Source organism: Ascidia mentula, chromosome 1 (genome assembly GCF_947561715.1).
Source record: "Ascidia mentula chromosome 1, kaAscMent1.1, whole genome shotgun sequence".
Lineage (NCBI taxonomy): Eukaryota > Metazoa > Chordata > Ascidiacea > Phlebobranchia > Ascidiidae > Ascidia > Ascidia mentula.
In genome coordinates this window covers 22,356,614-22,379,344 of record NC_138566.1, presented here as the reverse complement: position 1 = coordinate 22,379,344, position 22,731 = coordinate 22,356,614, and the positions used below count along the sequence as shown (strand labels likewise).

Sequence of the window (22,731 nt, the reverse complement as noted above, 5' to 3'; positions counted from 1 at the left end):
AGGGCACAAGATCAGCACGCAGTTAGATCAGGGAGCCGTGTACTGGACGTTGATCCTTCGCAGGCAGGATTTATTTGGAGAAAACAGAAAATTTTCGGTCCCCTCGCAGCACTAGTTGCAGTAGTGTTGGTGACTGTGGGTTGCATACTGTTTGTTTTCTTCGGCGCGACAGCAACTCCAACGTCGGGTACGTATTAATTTAAAGTCGATTTGGATCTGTTGTTGTGAAAAAGCACAAGTTTGGAGCAGTTTTGTATGGTTTTTATTATTTTACGTTAACCATGCAACTTGGTTGAGGTTTTCATTAAAAAATACTTCTCTTTCATGGGCAAAATAAAGTATATTGATTTACTGGATGTTTTCGTTACAGTCATAAAATTTAATAGAACAAAATATTAACTAAATGCAATCCAACACAGACTCGCTCAACGTTACTACGTCGGCTAACAACTCGACATCTTTTGCAAGAATAGTTCCAGGTATAGCAAAATAACTTGGCAAACCAACATAACTAAAACGCTTCACAAATTATTGCAGGACTGCGAGGCAGATTTTTCGGTCCCCAACCGGAAGAAGAACCGGCTGCACCTCTGGGCGATACGCCCGATTTTGGATCTATGATGAGTGAAGTAACAATTCATAAATCGATTGGCAATTTAAGACGTTTATTACGTTGAAAACACACAGATTTGCTGGACAAATTGTATTCACACTTGCAGCTTTCCAACGTTATGTCAGATGCGTTCAACGCGATTTCAAATGAAATTGAACAGCAACAAGAACAACACGAACAACAGCAGGCGGCCATTGTAACAAGCGCAGAGGCGAACCCAGGAATCGGAGATGTATTGTTGCCACCGATAGTTGTATATGATCCCGTGGAGGTTGTGAATCATGTGGGTAGGTACGTATGATACTTTGGCAGTTCTTTCGTAAAAGCTACGTTGAAAATTCGGTGTCCTGATGTAGTGCATGTGCACCCTTCTGAAATACCTTAATATACTGATGTGTCCAATAACCCGATTTCATTGTGGCTTGTGCGCAATAAAATACAAGTTCCACAATGTTCCAACCACAAACTTGTAGGCGTTGGTTTATATTTATGTTTTCGTGAGAAAAAAACAAACATTTATTTCAGTTGCTACAACTACCACTACTACGACACGCCGTCCGACCACAACAAGTAAGAAAAACTATCCTGATAACAATTTTATTCGACATATTAACTCTCAGATCCTTTTTAAATCACTTTTTTCTACAAGCAACGGAGGCCTATGAGCAGAGGAATATTTTCGGTGGAATCAATTTGGGAATGTTGTTTCCTTTATCGCCATCAGGTGGTTAGTTATACATGTTTTTCGAAAAGAACATATGTTATAATGAAAGAAATACATTGTTGATATCAACAAGTTATGTTTACCTGGACTGTATTGTTGTCCAGAATCTACCTTAACAAGCACAACAAGTACAACCACAGAAAGTCCACACACAACCACGACAGGTAAGAGAAACTTGCCAACAAGGCTTTCTGTAGCTTATAAAATAATTCAATGAACATCAACTTACGTTTTTATAAAAAAGAAATTTCAAAAGACTTGTTTCAAACACGTCGCTTTTTCGTATCTAAATATACTTGACATTGTCTCAAATATTAGGACGAAAGCGTTTTATTAATACAGTGCAGAAAAGACTTGCCTAGACTATTTTAGCAAGTTAGCTACCAGCACCATAACTTTTTTTCCAAAAGTCAGCATAAGAGAAGTACATTTTAAATTGCAACAGGAATTAGGACGAAAGCGTTTTATTAATACAGTGCAGAAAAGACTTGCCTAGACTATTTTTGCCTAGACTAAGGAGATTAGTTAAATATGAAATTCCTGTTGCTGCCAGGCATATTGCAATTAAAAATGTACTGCTCTTCTGGCATAAACGTACTGTATTTTACGACGTTTCGTCTGCCATGCGGCGAGACTTCATCAGGTATAACGCACCAATTGCATCACACTGAAACACGCAGGGGCACAAAAGAAAAAGAAAAAAAGGGAACGTTGACACCGCTTGTCAACTCACGTGTTCGAGGCAGAGGCACCAAACATTGCAGAAGATATAACAATTACAACAAATTATTGTAATCTGCCGGAAAGAATACACATTGTTCTTTGATTAGTTAAAATTCAGTATTGTGTTTCAATCTGTTAGTAAACCACTGTTTGGTCTCATGAAAGTGTTGTGTTTAAGAACGAGATTATCAGCCGGCTGAGACCTACCCGTTTCAATCGTACCACCATCGGCTCTCCGACATCCCAACGTGGAAGGCTGCCGACCAATATTGCAGTTCGGATGGACGGCGCCTTTGCAGTGCAACTGAAATTTGCGGGAGTGGTCAACCGGTCGTAATGGGGAGATTCCCCGGTACCAGATGGGCACCGACCAAGTGAGTTTTTGTGAAGACTTTTCTTGCCACCTTCTACAGTAAAAACAGTAATGCAACAACCCCATTTTCTTTGTTTCTAATATTGTTTAATAATTGTGAAAATGTCATGGGATAACTGTTTACTGACATGTGCAACATCTGCTATAAGTACAGACTACAGTGTATAATGTGTGATGCTATAAGTACAGACTACTCACAATAAATGTGTGATAAAATCCCACAGCGACATCGAAAACAGTTGGATCCAAGTAGGACAGGACGCAAGATTCATGGCTTGCTGGGAATACACGTTCGTGCGAGGGGCTTTCCCTGCCTGGGGGGAAACCACCGAACATCCGGAGTGGAAACAAGATATTTACTGTTGCCATCCTTCGCCGTGTGAGTTCAGCTACCGTCTGTTAACGAAGTGCTTGTCAAGCAATGAACGCCTGTAGAAGAATTGGTTTCCCCTAAAAAAAAATATTTTAAAAAATGGTACAAATAGTTTGCATTAGCCCATATACATTGGGTCCCATGAGAGGGTTGTATAGTTGGTGCGCATCAGGGCCCACACCAGTCTTAGGGGATCCATAAATAGCAAAAGTGGGCACACAATTGTTTGGTTTGTACCCAAAGAGATTTCTTCTGTAGTGCCTGGGTTACACCTATAATTCCATGTGATTTAAAAAAAGTCATGCATTTCACATGTGCTGACCATTCCCTCGTACCAGCACATCGTTTTCCAAGAGCCGTGACTGCGAAACAATGCAATTTTCATGAAATAAGTCAGGTGTTCGTTTCGCTATTTTGTGCATTTCTCTGCAGTGAGCGTTCAAACGACGCACTGCAAGCAGATAAAGGAGGTATTTCTTCATCGGTTGGACCATCAGTACAAGTCGGAAATACACTTTCCCGGCCAGAGCTGGCAATTACCCTCTGGCATGAAATGTCACTGCGCTGACGACGGCTTCACGGAGTGCTATAACCCAGGCATGTGCCTCGGAGGTCACCAGCTGGTAGGAAAATATTTGTATGCCGCGTGGTAAGAGGACAGTTACATAAGGTTTATGTTTAAACCTTGTTTGAACAAACTTGTTAAAAAACACGTCCATACGAACTTTAAGCCTGTTAAAAATGAACGTAAAAATATAGTACTTTATTTAAAATGTACTGCTCTTCTGACATAAAATAAACGTGCTGTATTAACAGAAGATACATTCGAAATCGCAATATGCCTGCCAGCAACAGGAATTTTATCAGCTGATTAAATATTTTTATGATCAACTTATAGAATTTTTCTTATTAGTACTATGATAAGCAATGTGGAGCCAATAATATGAATTGTGTATAAGCTGCAGACAGATGGCCACTGTTTCGACTTAAGTACTATGTCTGGCAGCAAAAATAGACTATAGCTCATAGCTCATAGAAATCCTATGCACTGACCTCGACGGAATGTAACATTACGAAGCCCTCTCATTGCATTTTTTCTTTGTGTAGAACGAGATATTTTGTTCCGGCAACTTGCAACCCTTTGCTCAGGAATGCAGTTTCCCAATAATTTCAGACAGAACCGAGCGTGGAGCTTACGTTGCTACGGAAAACATGAAAACGCATTTCGCGCCTGAATGTTCTGTGTGTCAGGTTTCGGCTTGTAGTAAGTTATGGTTACACGCAATAAACGTGATGATATTATTTGTACCGTGCATGGTCGATAATGTTGCACATTTTAAAGGCTGTGTCTGCTTAAACATTGTAAGCACTTTACAATAAATACGACTGTAATTTTTCAAGTTTTTGAATCCCTACAAACAAAATACAGACGAAATTGTCAATCGGATTACGCAACACAAAGTTTTCTTTCCTGTATTTTCAAAAAACTAAACTTGACCTGTGGTAAAAAATTGACTTCGTGATCGTAAAATAAATCCATATTTAAGAAAAATGGAGCGGACATTGGTCAGAATGGGAAGATTGGTCGGAATGTACGGCCGGGTGTGGGGAAGGAATGAAGCGAAGGTTCAGACTTTGTCGGATCGGCGACTGTTTCGGCAAACATGTGGAGGAGGCAAATTGTATCATTAAACCGTGCACAGGTTAGGCGTGCAACGTGTGCAATGATGGGCAAGCTTGCGTTCGGAAATTTCCATCTTTCTTCTAAAAACCATGCAGATCACTTGCATATGCGGGGATTGTTGTTTAACTTTAGTTGTAGGGGCAAACAAAGCCATAACAAAAGTTTACATCTTAGATTTGCGACTTTTAAAGAACGGTGATATAAATAAAGAATTTGTGAAATAAATTCCACAAAAGTAGAATGCTTTTAATTATTTTGGCACTTGCAAATTCTTTTAGGTTATATGCAAACGTTTGTGCCGCTTTGCAATACAATCAACATACATAGCCGTTGCTTATTTGCTGAATAACAATTCCCCGTTTTATTGAAGACCTTCCTCCAGACGCGTGGTCGCGCGACATTCTCGAATGGCACAATCGATTCAGAAGAGGCCACAACTCCCCTCCACTGGTGTGGGATCAGGCGCTTGCTTCCTCGGCTCAGAGCTACGCTGATCACCTCAAGGCCATTCGAGCGACCTCCGTAGTACATTCGCCACAAGGTATGTATTTTTTAAGGCTCGTTGGACCTGGTTCAACCAGTAACGTGTATGTATTATTAAAAACCACAAATGCGTTGAAAAGTAAGCCTTCCACACAACACGCCCTGCAGTTCTGCCACGCCCACTCACTCAGTTGACCACAACACTGCAATAGCTCACACAGCAGCGCGGCTAGAGGAGTAAATTAAAAATTGCGTCAAAATTTGAAAAGGATTTTTGGTATAAATTTAACGTTCGTGGTTTGTCTCAAGCACTGGTTCTAAAACCTTTCTGTGCCCAATCCAAATGCGAAATTTTAAGTTTGTGTGGAGCCCATAAAATAAGCACAGCAGGTTATTTAACAAAAAAAAATATGAAAAGCAAATTACGAAACTTAGTTATTGAATATTAATTTATGGTTGTTCCATGGTGGGAAGCACTAATAACTTTATATATGAAGTAGTATGGTGGTTTGGCGAGGATGAAAATCCAGCTGAAGAGTCAGAATCTCGTGTCAAAATCTGCATCAAAGTTTTGATTTTCTTCAGGTTTAACATCGGATGGAAAGATGTTTCGACTTGTCGGCGTCGCAGAAATGATCGCCTACAAAGTTAAGACGGATAAAGTGCCTGTGCAGGAATATATGAAAGGTAGAGTATAGTGGTAACTAGCAGGAGGCAGAGAAAATTGGAATTTGCCGATAAATTGGCTACAAACTTTGTCCCCAACTGAAAACTTAACACAAGTAATGGAGTCAATAATAATGCACTGATGAAACCTATTAGGTCCTGTCTGCACCTCACTATGAAAACCAAATAGGTTATAAACCAAATTTAAACGCTGTTTTGATGGATGTGCTGATGTCTGAAAGCCTCCTCAGAGTAATGTTAAATTCGTGAGTTATAGGCAATAGTGCTTACTATTTTCACCTTCCAGGTCTCATTATTGCAACCGGTGACTATAACGGCGCCCTTGTCGGTTAACTATCCGGACCGGGATTATACTCGGTCACTAATGACTGAGCTGCACTAATGAGACCGGGTAAATTGAAACTGTTAGCACAACTGTCTGCATCTCACAGATCATTTTTGACTCACTGTTTGTAAATGTGTGGAAAAATATCGATTCACAACAAACATCTTGGACAGGCAAAGATTTCACGAGAAGCTTTTATTCGGAAGTCCGTTATTATGATTGGGAAAATCCAGGACATAGGCTTTCTTATTATGATGGGAATTACGTAGTTGGTAAGATGGTATATCTACAATCGTGTGACGTATGGAAGTCTAAGCGAAACGTGAAAAATTTAGATGCAAAAAACTTGTTCATTCTTTTGATCTTTTTTGACTTGAGACATTTTGTGATTATTTGTGATTGCTTATTAATGCAAATCCACTTCAACCAAAAACTTTTAAAAAATGAAAATATAAAAGTAACGAGACTAATTTTATGTGAAATATTGCAGCTAAAGTCCAGATACAGATTTTCTTATAGTTCGCATCAAAGGGGATTATTTGTTTTTACACTTTCAGGCCATTTTGCGCAGTTGATTTGGAAGTCGACCGACAAAATGGGATGCGGTTTAATGGGTTCCGACGATCCTGTAAGCGATGGAATGTACGTTTACATATCAGTTTGCCAATACCAACCAGGAGGTAACGATGCTCTCACTGCTGACGAATGGAAGAAAGAGGTTCCGTATTTTAACAAAGGTAAAACAAAACAAACCATATTTACAGTCGCCGGGAACGGATGGATTTTGCAATTAAAACATCGGTCAAACAGCTTTATTTTGGGGGGGATTTATAAGAGTGCCAATTACGACGTGGCTGAAGATAGCCTGTATAAGACAACTTTCCTAAAGCTTGAATTATGAATTTGGATGTTGTGAACTGTCCGCGATAGAATATGCTTCCATTAAAACGCACGATTTTCAACACTTTGTAAACGGTGCGTGGACATGATATGAATATTATGGGTCGTTGTTTGTAATTTTTAACAATATTTTAAAATGACCTCGTATAGAAACACGTACACCTACATCCACTAAATTTCTTATCCGTGAGGAGGCGTTATAAAAACAGGGTTGTTTGATTGTGAAGTTGTTTTGTTAAAAAAAATTCTTCGGTAAATGAGAATGCTTTTAATATTGCAGACTTGATTTGTGAGGCGGAGTGCGGTTCAAACAAGTGCTACTCATTCGCCGGTCTTCATAATTCTGACTCGTCCTCGTCTTGCAAATGCCTAAACCCGACATCACCCACATGTTCGTCACCCTGCTTGGCCTTCTGCCCCGGCGCAGAATGGAACGAGATGTGCTACGGAGAGCATGAGTGCCACTGTACTGCCAAGGCTGCAGTATGTGATGGGTTGCCTGTTGTTTAATACAGTTTTTTTCTCTTTTTTGCTGTTTTAAGGAGAGGAATGTTTGGAAGGGTTCAAATTAATTAAATCAATCAATTTGGTTCGCGAATGACTATAACATAAGCAAGCAATTTATGCAGACAGTAAACGGACATGGCCATAGCAAGATTGTTTGCCTCCAGACTGCCGTGTTTCGAGGCACTGATCGTATAAATGTTACAAAAGATAAATGCAACATATTGGTAACTCTGCAAAGTTTACACATGTACTTACACCGGCAGTTTAACAATAGAAACTTGGTAAACAGTTTTGTGGCTACAGTAAATACAGGAGCGAAACAACCGAAAACAAGAGACAAAGTATAGCAAGTAACCAAATATCCTACAGGTCAGAATTTATTGCAAATAGTCGGTTAACGTAGAGATCAAGATTCTGGGTGGCGTATTGATAAGAACTGAATCCTATATAGCAGAAGCGTTTTACACAGGGCTAGACTACTCTTTACGGGTGAATTTACAACATTTGATATGTGACACTCTTTGGGGATTCGGTTCAATGAGAAAATATTACCTTCTTACTATGCAAGGCACAAATAAAAAAATATTACCATGATAACATTGGTGACAACACATGGCGTGTTTAACGTGTGCAAACTTTTGTTATGGACTTTATTACAACTTACAGTTGTGCCTTAACTTTAATCTTTGCAAAAAAATAAATCCATTTATACGAAAATCAATGCACGGCGAAAACACGATATGAGTACATGTTTCAAAATAGTGTGAAAACACAAAGAAAATCACCACTTCCTGTTGTTTAAGGTCTGCCAATAGAGCACATTTAAACCTTTTTCCACAACGAAATGTGGTTCGAACACATGCAGAGGTTTGGTTTCTGACCATACCGAAACGATAAAGTTGGGGTCGCAGGAATCCACAGCATCTCATGTAGCAATATTAATCACTTCACCACCTTCCTGTTCAGCACGTGGATTAAAACGAACGTTTAAATGAGACGGACGACCCCTTGATGTACGTAGCGATGTTATTTTTGAAGCGACCCATTCCTTTATTTGAGACAATTGCTTTCCCAATGCTTTGGAGTAGAGCAGGGGGTTGAGGGCGCTGTTGATTGGAAGCAACAAAGAAGCACTCAACACATAAGCGTCCCCAGGCATCTTTACTCCTCCTACACTCAAAAATCCCATCATACAAATAGGAATCCAACAACAAAAGTCGGTCAAAATCAACCTGGTGATTCTCTTCTGCATCTTGGAGCTGACATCAGTGCTTCTGGATCCTTTCATGCGGTTGCTCTGCTTGTAAATAAGAAAATATGCAACCACCATGTAAATGAACATAAGGAAGTTGAATGTAATGAGGAAAGTTGAATATTCCCAAGAAAACTCATTGGTTGTTGCAAATAAACGTGGCAGACAGACGCTGGTTTCACCATAATATCCAAACTCCCCTTTAATGGAGTTACGCGGAAAGGCGTTTTTAATTACACGCTTAACATCGTACCAAGATTTTGGCTCCGAGGCGGAAATTCTTTGTGCAAGTAACGACATCTTTTCCTTTGGCACAAAATCTGTTGCATAAAAGTTGTTTGGAAACCAAACACCAGTAATAAAGTACTCAGAAGTTGCGTTGAACAAAGGAACGGTCGCCACCATAAAAGCGAATATCCAACAAGATAGTTCAGCAATCACAATTTTACCAACACCGACATTTCGCATTAGAAAAGGTTTAAAGACCGATATTAGGCGGAATGTGGTCATAGCTGTCATAGTAAATGCTGATGCCTCGGATGACACAATTGCAAGTGCTCCAAGTCCTTTGCACAGGCTACTTAATCTCCATTTTTTATCGAACAAACAATAAGATCCAGAAAACCTAGTCGCTTGTGTTATGATTGCCAGAAGATAAATTCCCATGAGAAGGTCAGCTACGCAGAGGTTAAGAATAAAAATGCTTGTATTGATAAACAAATTCTTGTCTTTGTTAACTTTAATCAAGTCACGTGTGGTTGTAACAAATACAAAAATATTCCCTCCCAGTGCTAAAATGCCTGTCACCCAGAAGATACCTCGATAAACTGGGTTTGCGATCATTTCATTGACGTCTGCAAATGCATTTCCAGCGAAATTAACACATTCGTCACTTCCGTCGGAGCAGTCATGAATTCCGTTCTGTACAAGTCTCAATTCAACTGACAAAGGTTGTTGATTGGTGCAATAAAACCTAGTATTCTCACAACGACACATGCTTTCATCAGATGCGTCATCGCAGTCGATTACTCCGTCGCAAATATGTTTCCTATTAATGGAAATCTTTCCTTTGCTTCTGCAGTAGAAGCGAGTTTTGTTACAAAGTGTTAGTAATTCGTCTGATTTGTCGTCACAGTCAATTATCCCATCGCAGACTCTTTGTTTATCTATGTTTATTTTTCCTTTGCTGAAACACTGAAATCTGTTCGGACACCAACGCTCCCCTGTAACTGACATAATGTCATAAATAGATCCATCGCACCACAGATGATAAATTTGTTTTGCTCCGCTTCTTCCAAATTCTTGTCCTTTAAACCACCACTTCATAGCTGCCAAACACAAGGATTCATTGCCGACATATCTTTGTGTAAAAATGTTATCATCTGCTACACACTCACTTTGCACTGATGCTGAAGCAGTTAAACAGTATTTTGTGTTAGTTTGGTCAACACATTGTACACTTGTGTTACACAGCACCTCGTCCAAATCCACACATGTATAATTGTTCTTACAATGCATTTGGTTCTGGGGACAATCTCCTTGTATAACATGACACAATGTCTGATTTTCACACAAGCATTCATCTGACATATCAAAGCAATCGACTACACCGTCGCAAACTTGCTTGCTTGAAACTATGAGTTTTCTGTCCAAACACTGGAAACATTTAAACTGTCCATTACGGAAACAAATATCAGAATTGTCGGAACATTGAGCCACTGAATCGTACACGTTGGCTTGCGGCAAAACACAAACACCTTTTCTTGCTGATCCAGAACATTTAAACCCAAACCCATGTTGAACTTCGTCACTTTTGTCCTCGCAGCCATACAATGCCTTTCCGTCACAAAAATATTCTCTTGCAATAAGTTGTTGACTTTCGCAAAAAAATAATTTTTCGCAGGATTTTTTACATGACGATTTTGCGCAAACCACTTTATCAACTCCGCAATTATTGTCATCGATTGTACACGTTTTACTGACAACATTATTGCACGCATATGAGTCAGTAGTATGTATGAGATTCTTGGCATATTTTGGACAAATTACAGCGATCGCACGACAAAACTGACACGTGATTTCAAAAACTGAACAAACTTCGTCAGTTTCATCAGCACAATCTACGAATGAATCATTTATCCAGCTAAATGGAATACATCTGCCGTCTGGTGAGCATTGCGTGTTATTTGGAATACATGGACATCTGGGGTAAGTACCAGAACAGTTACAAGTGTAATGTTTCTCATCACTTCCATCAATACAGTCAGGTTTTCCGTCACACAACAAGGATCGATCAATACAATTTAAATCTTTTCCAATGCACTGTTCTAATCCAACACAAGCACATTCAAACTTATGCGCCGGACACGTACAGTTCATCTCATCAGTCCAATCCCCACAGTCATTAAATGTATCGCATTGCGAAGATTTACTGAAGCACCCGTTACTTGACGTGCAAGTTTTCGTTTTGTGGCATGCACATTCAAATTCATTCGCTGGACATGTACAGTTCACTTCATCACTCCAATCTCCGCAGTGATTTTTTCCATCACATTGATAATATTTGCTAATCCAGCCATCCCACGTTGAAGTACAGTTTTTAGTTTTGTAACATGAACACTCAAACTTATCCGTTGGACATGTGCAGTTAATCTCATCACTCCAATCTCCGCAGTTATTCCTTCCATCGCATTGACTGTTTTTGTAAATGCAACCACTCATCAATGAAGAGCAGTTTTTTGTTTTGTAACATGAACACTCAAATCTATCCTCTGGACATGACGTGCAGTTGACCTCATCGCTGCCGTCTGGGCAGTTTATAATTCCATTGCACTCTTGTTGTGTTCTGATGCAACCCCTTAACCTTTTGGTGCAGTTTTTAGTTTTGTAACATGCACACTCAAATTGATAAGCATAACATGTGCAGTTTTCTTCATCACTCCAATCTCCGCAGCTATTATATCCATCGCATTGGAAATCTTTACTAACACAAACCTTACCAAATCCCTCACAATTTTTAGCTTTGTGGCACGCACACTCAAATTCATCCTCTGAGCAAGTGCAGTTAACCTCATCACTACCATCGCGACAATCGATTGTTTGATCACACTGCTTCGATTTACGTATACATCCTTCATTTCCAGGGCAAGTTGTGTTAAAACAATCGCACTGGAATCTAAGGTTACTACAAGTATCGCCTAACTCATCACTCCAATCCACACAGTTGCGCAATCCGTCTACAACTTTCGACCACTCGATACATCCCGGTAGAATCCACCCACATCTGCCGATCTTTTGGCAAGCACATTCGAACATGGACGAGGGACAAGTACAGTTGGGTTGATCCCGGTATGGAAATGCGCAAACCGGTAGATTTTTCTCTCCTTTTAAATAGGTAAACATGGTTGAACTGGAAGTCAGACAAAGTAAAGTGCAATATAAATATGAAATATTACAAATGCGAAAAAGTTAAAACGGGAGTTAAGTAAACTTACTGCTAGTTGGAAGAGGAGCCAGACTTGTGTCTTCATCTGGACACTCACCTTTCGCCCTAGCGACCCACACAAACAGTAGCATTAGCTTCCACATTATCTACGATTTCTAAAAAATTTAGCAGTTAGTTTGTTGTAGACAGGTGTACACACTTTTTCGACCTGTAAGGTCTCAACAGTGCAGCTGGTGACCGTGGCACATGCTAGCTGGTAGACTAGCAGGCACACAGATTTTCACTTTGTGGTACCTTTCGGTCAATCGTCAATAAGTTGGGTACCAAACTAGGCACCAATCAACACAGACGAACATCGTGGAGTTATGTATGATCATGATAAAACGTAACGGTACGAGGTTATTGAAACCGTCTGCGATTGTTAATTAATTAAAAATTATGTCAGGTCCGGTATTGGTTTGGGGCCAGCCTCATTTCAAATTCGTGAGTTAACCATTTTTTGTCCTACGCGTAAGTCACATTTCTGGACTTGTTTGACGCTCGTCTGACAGGAATTCATTTTGAAGACGTCATATGGTTCCGGCATGGGCGTCCGGAGGTGGAAGCATGATGGGGCATTCGGCACAACCCCCTTAAGACAGAATAAGCGTATTTTACAATATAACATAGCATTTGATTTTGTGCCTCCAACAACTTTTATTTGTTTTTTTGCGGGTGCCCATGGGCTTCTTACAACTGCTTATTGTCCGGACGAAATAGCAGGAATATGAATTGTAAACAAATCTCAACCGTTTTTTTTATCATTCCCGACGCAATTGCAAGGAAATAAAGGTACAAATTTTAGCAAGCATTTTCTTCTGCACCAAGGACCAAATTCATGCAGATAGTTCTCCCAACTTCAATCTACAACTGACAGCAGATAAGTGCTTACTGCAACCACAGCCTGGCCTGTTCGTTGTATGGATTTGCCTCGTAAACTTGGAGGTTTCACAGTTACTTCAGTAACTTGGCAAAGCATATTCTCTCCTGCAAAGCGCTAACTTGCAATCCACGTTTCGATGTTTTTAGATATACTCGCCACGGTTTGTCGGCAGCGCGTGGGGAAATTTCTGCTTTGTTGTGGTTTTGAATACACTCCGAAACGCTAATTTTGATCGACGTTTCCATCGCAATTCAGCCGACATTGTTCACAGGATGGAAACTTCCGCTCCAAACTCTTCACTTAATCCCTTGAATGGGTTTTGGAGATCATTGTGTGCTTTTCAATCCTGCCGAAGTTTGCCCGAAGGGAAACCGAAACGCACTTCAAGGTTTAATTCAAATTGTAGCAACGTCGCAAAAACCTTGCACGAGGCGCACGAGGCGCACAGCTGTCAATGCCTAACCCACCGAACACGTGTAGGAATTTTTATTGTGTGTTTCAATCAGTTTTTTAAAGTCCCTTTCTAATATTTTACATTTGCATACGATGCGTCTGTTTGACACCGTCATCTCTCCAAACTACACAAAGTGTTATTTTTACAGAAACTTTATCATGCCTAAATAGTTTACAGACGAAACACGTGTTTATTAGAGGCTCAATTTCACAACAAATTAGGCCACAGTTCTTGTAAGGCTGTGTGGGCAGCCCTAATAACATAATGGACCGAACCATATCAACTTTTTACAATGAAACACAGGATGGATGAGAACAGTAAAACACAGGATGCTTATCTGGAAGTTAAACACCGAAACTTCCTATTCCTCATCAAGAGTGCAAAAAAAAGCCAAGTTTGGGAAACAATGAAATTGTGATCTTGCATGGAAAACCACATTTTCATATCAACTTATTTTTTAAACCCTGAGGATTGGTTTTAAGAAACGCTTTTTCTGATTCATATACCAAGTTAATTTAAATGAGAATGATTTTAATATTGCGGAAGTTTAAACAAGTGGTGGTTTAAACAAGACCTCTTGCAAATATCTCAACACGACATCAGCACACACATTTTCGTCACCCTGCATGGCCTTCTGCACCTGCGCGGTATGGAATGATTTCCAAAGCTGTTAGTTAGTTAGTTAGTTAGTGTGTCAATGGGATGCCTGTTGTTTAACACTTTATTTTTTGGTTGCGTTTCAATTTAATAAACGGACTATTCAATAGAAAAACAGGATTCCAGCTCAAATTGCTTTCCATTGTTTTCGGGGTTATATTTCTAAGGGCAATGAGTGTTTCGAGGCAATATTGTGGATAGGTATTGTAACATACGTCACAGAAACCAGTACTTGTATTGCGTAATGTTTTGCGCGCAGCTTTGCACATGTACTGCATAATCCCATAATACGACCCAAATGATTTAGCCATCGAATATTCTCGAGTAAAGTGATTCATTCAACATCCTGTTTACCACATAATATGTTCTCCTATGCTTATGTCATATCACACCTATGTTCTTGTATTATATTACTTCAAGCGCCTGAAGATATCACGTGACATTATTGACCAATCAGCTCTCATAATGGAGAGCGTTAAAGAGCCCAGTTTAGACCGGTAAATTCATTCTATTTGATTCCATTCGATTCTACTTATTCTATCGTATTAATTTTACACTGCTATTATTACTGAGACTCTACAAGCTTTCGCCGTCTTGGGTTTATTCCCACAGCCTGATAATAAACTGTTTATTCGGATACAACGGTTTGCTGGTGAGGTTCAAACCTTACAGTATCAACGGCAAACGCAAAGATAATAACGGTGACATGGCGATAGTTTATAAGTGTTGTTTTTAGTATAATTACACATAACCAGCCGTTATAGTCTTCTTATATTTCCAGTCCAGGAGTGCTGTTTTGATGGCAATATGTGAAAAACAGTTGTGAACCTAAGAATACGAATGTGTGAAAATATTGTGTTGGTAGCAGTAGAACTGGGCGTAAATAAGATGCGGTTGCGTGTGCTATACGCACATGTTGTGATATTGAGTCACATGCGACCACCACAAGGAACCAATTTAAGTTGTTGACGTTGCCTTTTATTAGACGCTTGGCTTTTCAGACGGTATTTTCTGTCAACAGCACACAAGGTTTATACAAGGCAAGTAAAAAGAAAAGCACAAATGCTTCCGCAAAGAAACAGTTGTGCTTAAAAGCCTCAAATAGGCATCTTCTGAATAAAATGTGTTTGAATACAATAAAATCTACCTGTTTTACTTGTTAATTACATGAGTAAAGGGTTCTGTTGTTTAAAAAGCAGTGCTTCTTGAAGACTAGATGGGTTACATTTCCCTTGTGACGACATAAAGCACCTGACGTCATAATCTAAGCTAAAATGCCTACTGAAATGTATTTGTTTTTTAAAAATTGTTTGTCAGGAATTAACAGTCAAGATGGGAGTATCAGACGCTCCGACGAAACGGATTGACGATGTGGGGCACCGCATTCCCGGCACTGCCTTTCACATTCGACAAGCGCTCATGAAAATACCAACATCGTTGTTGTTCGTCATGGTGGCAAGCGCCATTCTCATTATTATTGCGCTGTGCCTTGTGATCAGTTTCGTTGGAATTACAGCAAACAGTGGAGATGGCACTGCTGCAGGTAAAATGTTGTCTATGTTAGTGAATACACGGCTACTGGTTCTATTTGAACAAGAAACTGACGATGCCGTGGTAGGCGACATCGAATTTTCTGTTGAATAAACTAGCTGGCTCCTAATCGAAACGCATTGTTTAAGCAATTTAATTTAACACACGGCTACTGTTCGATATAATCCAAAGTTTCTTAGCGATTTAGTCCAGTATTGCAAGGAAGGAAATTCATTACAAATGTATGCAGGGCAGGAAAGGGCATTTCTTGTCCAATACGACAAGCCATTCCACGAAGACCTGCTCGACCCTAGCAGTGAAATGTGCAGACAAGAACGAATTATTGTCGAGCGTGACGTAGGTTTTCTTAGCATTGTTAGGTCGTTTAGAAGCAGCGAGGATGACAACCACAGTCAGGACTGTAATCTTATTTAATCTTTCACATATGTTGAAACTGAATTTCGCTAAAATTGATCTGATCAGCACCCAGCTGTGTTATAGAAGGAGATAAAACGCTATGGATTTTTAAAGGTAGAAAATATGTGTTGAAAGTATACCAAGGTGTATTTAGCGTTCTTCAAATCGTTTGTTGATACTCTACAACTGGACAGGTAGCACAACTGGTAGAAGCACACCTTTCGTCTGCTACAGACGATGACGTCACAGTGACGTTGCGCGAATTTCGAATGGGAAGCACGATCGCTGTTATATCTGTCGAATCCAACACATTCGACTTGGATGAAATCCAGGAGGCGGTGGTGGCTATAGCGAGTGACCCTGACGCTGTTATCGGAAATGCAACAGTTCTTGGAGTCGAAGGTGTAATACTTGAACATACCGCACAGATATAGTAATTCTCAGAAAGTCTGTATGCGCTCTCTTAGGTATGCCAACAACAATGGTTGGAGCACACGTTCCCAACAAGGGGGTAAATCTATATCTTGCTGGACAATTTCACTTGGCGTGGGGATCAAAATTATCAGGACATTTTTTTCAAAAAAGGAACGTTTTTACGCAATAACACACTTTTGACATTTGACAATATAGGAGTAAACGTGATAAACAGGTTCCAAAACCTATGGGTTAGAGTTAGACGGATAGAGCACCAATCTATATGATATTGATAATTTTATTTTTTCCGTCGTGATAGCAGTCTAATTACGGCGTAAACATGTGCAGTGAACTGACGAGAACCGAACAGCTTTGAACCGTAGGCGGTTATCGAGAAGCTGCCGGGAGATATGCATCTATGGTATATTCATACAGACTTACATCAGCACACAAATAGTCACAGCGTTTTGAAAGTGTGCATGAGAGAAACTGAGCCTACTTAAGTTTAAAAATATTTCTTGAGGAATTAAATGTTATTTTATTTTCGCTATTATCCGCTAATGCACAATATAATGTGCAGTGAAGTGTTTTAAATCGGACGGCAACGAGGTCGAACGCAATAGTTCAAAACCCAACAAATTAAATACGATCGTTTTGTCCAACAGTGACCACCATCGCAATCGAAGATGAGACGACCAACGAGACACCGGGTAACACATTGCATTCATAGGTTTATTAGAGTATTAAGCGAGTGTAATATTTCCACGTAAACAGCTGACGACCAGCCAGAAATGACAACGGCACGAACTACGACGACAACCGTACGCCCAACTTTTCGTAAGTGGACATCCAATACTTTTTTTTGTATTTTCACTTAAGGTTGCTTATTTAATTAATATGCAGTGCAAAAATACCACGTATACATATTTGAGGGTCTAGTATCAGCTATTACTTTTAGGACTGCCAGGCGTGCAATAAAATCTTTACAAACAGGCCATTATAATTATTATAAGTTTAACAATTTTTTAGTGACGCATGTTTAATACCATAAACAACAAAAACAGGTGTAATCGTGTGACACTAACAACGACGATGTACATGATAATTAACGAAAAAAACTCTATAGCGACGCGACTTGTTTGTTTGTTTTGTCGAGGCTTTACTAGCACAAAAACTATAGTAAAAAAGGCCTTTTACAACCTATATGTCAGCTCCGCGTGTCTCGGATCCGGTGCATTACACATGGTCGGGGGACAGCAGGACATGGAATGCTGCCGAGCAGTTCTGTGAAGGCCACGGCAGACAACTCTGTCGATCGGATGAAATCTGTGTCGACGAAGTTCCAGTTTTGACGGGGGTGTTGACCGGACAAAAATGGGCTCCAGTAAAGTAAGTTGTACTGAAAAGACAAATTTTTTAAAATAAGGGTCAGGGGCGCACGGCTGATTAGCATATGGGATTGTTCATGTTATATTGGTCGATTGATCGTTGCAATTACAACATGAATATTAGGAAATATATAGTTACAAAATTAGCGTCAAATTTGTGAAAGAAATTTCGAATTATTGGTTAAACAAGTCTTAGTTGCTAAATATTTGTATTAAAGATCCAGATCTACTTGTTATGCATGTTTCATTTTGTAACTTTTAGAAAACAACACGGTCGCACAAACGCAAACAGTAAAAACCCTTAGGGTTGTTTGTTACTTTATGGAATGATCTGCTGGTTGTTAATGTTTAACTTTGCAACTTAAAAAAGCAAAACGTCGTTTGCAGTGATATCGAAAACAATTGGGTTCAAGTCGGTTCGGACGGCAGCTTCATGACATGCTGGACTTACGCTTACGCAAGATCAACTTTCCCATCTTGGGGTGAAACCGCTGAACATCCGGAGTGGAAACAGGACCTTTACTGTTGCACAGCTGGTATGGAATGTATTTTGTAAGTGACGTTGTGCGGTCTATGTGGTCATGATTACTCAATCACATAAACACACTACATGCGAACACCGGTACTTTTCCAATATTGTTTAAGCTGCATGATCCGCTAATACTATAGGAAGACAACATACAGTTAGAGCAACGGTGTAATAAAAATACTGATTTTTTTTGTTTCACACTAAAATGGTTAAACAGTGCCAATGTATAACCTGAGGTGCAATTATATTCTTTTAAACACAAACAATTGCATCTGTAGCAATGAACCGTTTCCGCATTAGCATTGCAAGAGCCTGAAGTTCCCTTTCATGTCTTGACTGCAATCAATAAAAAAATTCAATCAACATAAATGGTCTGAAGACTTGTAGCAGGTTTGATGTTTTGGTCACGGAATAACCATTTTTGCATGCTTTGCAGAAACACACAACATTACACACTGCAAGCAAGTTGAACGCGCATTTCGTATACGCTCTGACTTCCCTAATACACTGGACACGTATTTTCCCGGCGACACGTGGCAGTTGCCATCTGGCATGTATTGCCGATGTGCCACCGACGGGTACACGGAGTGCCACGAACCCCGGTCCTGTTTCGGAGGCTACAAACTGGTAATGTTTTCACAGAATCCTACTAAACCTTTGTGGCATACATATGGGCTTGCAGCCTGTGGGTAAAGTGGTAGTAATGGGCTTCTTAAACCACATAGGTCGCGACCTAATTCCGTCCATCACTTTGTCATTAGTTTACGTGATATCATATGCGTGTCGGCGTGCTGAGTGATCCGTATTGCTACAGAGTTGAAAGTAATAAAAAAATTCTAACCGGAACGATTGAATTTACGGGAAAAAAACATTATATTTTCATTTGCCAGGTGATATTTCTTAAATAAGTGAATAACTTTACTAAACATGAGTTTCTCACAACTATTTTGAATTCACACCAGCCTTTTTCTGAAACGGAACAGAGCGTACTGGGCGGAATCGGTTTACTTTCAGCACTTCGTTGCTATGATGAATACTTTTCGAGTAACTTAAACATACAACGCTATAACCTTCCCCCAGGGCCAGATATTCTGCTCTGGAAGTGGTCGACAGGCAGCGAACGAGTGCCAGTTTCCATACGTGGAGGGTCGCCAACCACCGGGGAAATACGTCAGCGTGGGAACGATTAAAACGTACCCAGCTGAGGAGTGTGGAGAGTGCCAGGAATCCGGATGCAGTGAGTTTACACTGTGTAATGTTACCCACAATGCGGTAAAATAGAAATCATTCATGGGAAATACATGGGAAATGTCATTAGACACGGGAATCAGTCAAATTAAACTTTAAACCCAATATCTTTTTCCGGTAAAAAAAATAGGAATAAATTGTTACTGGCTGCATTAGTTAGACGATTGAAAGAACCGATCTATATTTAAAAGTATATTACGGAATGGTGATTAAAAGAAAAACTGCCTGTCTATTAACCTTTATGCCTAAAGCTTGTGCTAAAGGCAGCACGTTTAAATATCGAACAAATTTCACCTCTTCAACAAGATTACACCGGCGCTTGATAAATTTTACCTTTGTTGTGACTCATTTTCTTAACCACGCCGGGATTTGAACCCAGGATATCCTGGCCACGAATCCCGATGAGGTTTTCTTCGTGGTATATGGGTCGGGAGCTTGACCAATGCTAATAATCCCGGCTGTTATGGCTCATGACACCTCAACATATTCGCTTTGCAGAGATTTGGGACACCCACTGGTCGGGCTGGGGGCAGTGGGCTTCGTGTTCCTCCTCATGTGGGACTGGATTATCGAAACGCAACAAACTGTGTCCAGTCAAGGACAGGTGTTTCGGTAAAAACTTTGAAACTGGCGATTGTAAAGATCAACCGTGCGTGGGTAAGTACTTGTGTGTTGGGATTTTTAACGCATGCACGCAGACCGCACATATAAAGTTAAACTTGAATAGCATTATCACCCTAAATTATCTTTATTCGAAATAAGATAAAAACATTACCACTGTCCTCCAGATCAATCAGTCCCTCCAGATGAGTGGTCGGAGCAGATGTTGTATTGGCACAACTACTTCCGACGGGGTCACGAGTCTCCAGCTCTTGCCTGGGACAGATCTCTCGCTGCAACCGCACAAAAGTACGCCGACTATATCAGGATCAACGAAATCACAGACATCGTTCATTCATCGCAGGGTACGTTCTGTATTTTAAAACCGAACACACTAAAAACATATTTATCACACAAAAATATACACGGAAAAAGGGTGTCCTTGGTAATTTGTGAAAAAGCCTAAAACAGCGAGTCAACATAAAATACATTAAATAAATTCTTATTTTAAGAAACTCAGTATATTGTTATTTACAGGATTTGCATGCGAAGAACACGTTGCCATAAACTTGCCAATAATTTTTAAGTTGAAATTCGATATCATTTCATGTTGATTTAGTTTAAATTCAGTCATATGAGTGCTATTACACGCCCTGTCTCTAATTTGACCACGTACTTCAACTTTCCGCTATGGTGATCGACCGGGGTTCGAACCATCAAAGTCTCGAAAATAGTCGGACAATCGGTATGATACACATTGCGTTTTTCATTCGAACCAGGTTGGAGTGATGATGGAGAGGTTTACAGAAGATATGGGGTATCCGAAATGATGACGTACACCAAGCATGGAGAAACCAAAGAACCGGCGAAGCAATACATGACTGGTAGGAGATACGGAACTTTTAACTTACGACCGAGGAAAACAGCTAAAGTATCTAAACAAGCGAATTTATAACCATGTCTACGTATGTTATGTCCAAAATATGTATATATTATCCAGCACATTCAAAAATATTTTGTGCAATATTAACCGCTATATTGGACGTTCTTTTTATGGAATCCATGTTAATTTAACACAGCAATTCTAATAAACTTAACGGGATTTCGTGAGAATAATGACGTGTTTTAGGCGAGAAGGCAGCGAAAGGTTACTACGCTGAGGTGAGGTATTATGATTGGGACAATCCAGGCAAAAAGCTGTCAGGTTACCAGGGGAACTACGTTGTTGGTGAGTCTTTATTTGTTGGAGGTACAAATTACGAATAAACACATATAAATACTGTGACGAATAATGTCGGGGTCACCAGATGAGCCGTAAGTACGAGAAAAATGGCCATATTGGCCAAGCAAAATGGCCAAGTTACCCCCTAATGTGGCGTAACGCAAAAATGACGCGAAACTAAAGGAAAATATTTTTTGTGATATCATACACAAAGTTTGCATCGAGTCACGTAGCAAAAAATAAAATACATAATGGACAAAAAAAAACGTAAAACAAAGGGATCGTTAATGACTTTAAACTTTTACCATTGATATATTTCTAAATATAGGCCTATATCCCTACAGGTCACTTCACACAGCTGTTATGGAAGTCGACGACGAAGATGGGTTGTGGTGCCGCAAGGTCGGACGAAGCCATAGCGAATGGATTTTATGTTTACGTGTCAGTTTGTCACTACGAGCCAGGCGGAAACGTGGCCATAAACACCAAACAGTGGGAAGACGAAGTGCCCGATTTTAAACAAGGTACAGGAAGCAGACTAGTTAAATTAGTTTTTGTATAAGAGCAGTGTTTCCCAAAACTTTTTTGACCTCGGATCCCAACAAAGTTATGACACGGAGGCTAAAACACGTCAAGTAAACGTAAACAGTTTTTGCCGTAGTTCACCCGATTGTAGTAGTTCATGACACCGCATTGCATTTGCTCATAAAACCAACTTTGGCAATTGCTCTTTTGAGGGTTTAATAATTGCAAAAAATTAACTAATGTGACGAATAACTGAAAAAGGCTCAGAAAGTCTATGTCAAAAGTTGTTGCGGCCCAACAATGCCGTATCTCGCAAAAATTGATGTTTAGTGGAATAAAAAGTCGTAAAAAACTCGCACATTTTTCGACAGACCTGATTTGCCAAGTAAAGTGCGGTGAAAACAAGTGTTATTCCTTCGCCGGTGTGCACACAAACTCCACAACCCCGTCCTCGTGCGAATGCGAAGGATATACATCTCCCGTCTGCACTGCGCCGTGCTTAGCCTTCTGCCCTAGCGTGGAATGGAACGAGATGTGTTACGGACAGAACGAGTGTCACTGTACTTATAAGGCTGCCGTGTGCGATGGATTTCCCGTCGTCAATTAAATGCGTTCGCTATTTTGTTTTCGTTTGTCCAGCGTATGTGCACTTGATGGTAACTTCAGCTATACTCGTGAACTTTTCTGTGATCAACAGAGACCTTGTAACATAATATTACGCGAGTCTGATTCTGTT

At 40.0% G+C, this 22,731-nt stretch overlaps 3 protein-coding genes across 3 annotated transcripts; 2 read left to right on the top strand and 1 right to left on the bottom strand.

The window, feature by feature from the left end:
• Positions 1 to 403: 403 nt before the first annotated feature.
• LOC145889691 (uncharacterized) lies at positions 404 to 7,395 on the top strand. Its single transcript, XM_082980695.1, has 16 exons — positions 404 to 479; positions 538 to 629; positions 720 to 900; positions 1,139 to 1,183; positions 1,263 to 1,337; positions 1,442 to 1,501; positions 2,239 to 2,434; positions 2,658 to 2,812; positions 3,239 to 3,429; positions 3,914 to 4,070; positions 4,354 to 4,509; positions 4,861 to 5,031; positions 5,559 to 5,660; positions 6,159 to 6,257; positions 6,543 to 6,722; positions 7,166 to 7,395. The coding sequence occupies exons 1-16, from the start codon at positions 404 to 406 to the stop codon at positions 7,393 to 7,395; spliced, it is 2,166 nt and encodes a 721-aa protein (XP_082836821.1).
• Positions 7,396 to 8,317: 922 nt separating this feature from the next.
• Positions 8,318 to 12,229, bottom strand: LOC145889682 (uncharacterized). The gene is made up of 2 exons (XM_082980683.1): positions 12,139 to 12,229; positions 8,318 to 12,027 (listed from the first exon to the last, which is right to left on the bottom strand). The coding sequence occupies exons 1-2, from the start codon at positions 12,218 to 12,220 to the stop codon at positions 8,318 to 8,320; spliced, it is 3,792 nt and encodes a 1,263-aa protein (XP_082836809.1). The 5' UTR covers positions 12,221 to 12,229.
• A 3,242-nt stretch (positions 12,230 to 15,471) lies between these two features.
• LOC145889673 (uncharacterized) lies at positions 15,472 to 22,602 on the top strand. The gene is made up of 15 exons (XM_082980673.1): positions 15,472 to 15,665; positions 15,903 to 16,013; positions 16,268 to 16,471; positions 17,149 to 17,193; positions 17,258 to 17,320; positions 17,695 to 17,872; positions 18,259 to 18,407; positions 18,837 to 19,027; positions 19,481 to 19,637; positions 20,147 to 20,305; positions 20,437 to 20,613; positions 21,028 to 21,132; positions 21,378 to 21,476; positions 21,815 to 21,994; positions 22,367 to 22,602. The coding sequence occupies exons 1-15, from the start codon at positions 15,542 to 15,544 to the stop codon at positions 22,600 to 22,602; spliced, it is 2,178 nt and encodes a 725-aa protein (XP_082836799.1). The 5' UTR covers positions 15,472 to 15,541.
• Positions 22,603 to 22,731: the final 129 nt, after the last annotated feature.

Coding starts and splice junctions, on each gene's coding strand:
- LOC145889691 (XM_082980695.1), top strand. CDS start 404: ATGCAATCCAACACAGACTCGCTCAACGTTACTACGTCGGCTAACAAC. Junction 1,184..1,262: donor ACGCCGTCCGACCACAACAA/GTAAGAAAAACT, acceptor TTTTTCTACAAG/CAACGGAGGCCTATGAGCAG. Junction 1,338..1,441: donor GTTTCCTTTATCGCCATCAG/GTGGTTAGTTAT, acceptor ATTGTTGTCCAG/AATCTACCTTAACAAGCACA.
- LOC145889682 (XM_082980683.1), bottom strand. CDS start 12,220: ATGCTACTGTTTGTGTGGGTCGCTAGGGCGAAAGGTGAGTGTCCAGAT. Junction 12,028..12,138: donor GGCTCCTCTTCCAACTAGCA/GTAAGTTTACTT, acceptor CCTATTTAAAAG/GAGAGAAAAATCTACCGGTT.
- LOC145889673 (XM_082980673.1), top strand. CDS start 15,542: ATGAAAATACCAACATCGTTGTTGTTCGTCATGGTGGCAAGCGCCATT. Junction 17,194..17,257: donor GACGACCAACGAGACACCGG/GTAACACATTGC, acceptor CCACGTAAACAG/CTGACGACCAGCCAGAAATG. Junction 17,873..18,258: donor CAAAAATGGGCTCCAGTAAA/GTAAGTTGTACT, acceptor CGTCGTTTGCAG/TGATATCGAAAACAATTGGG.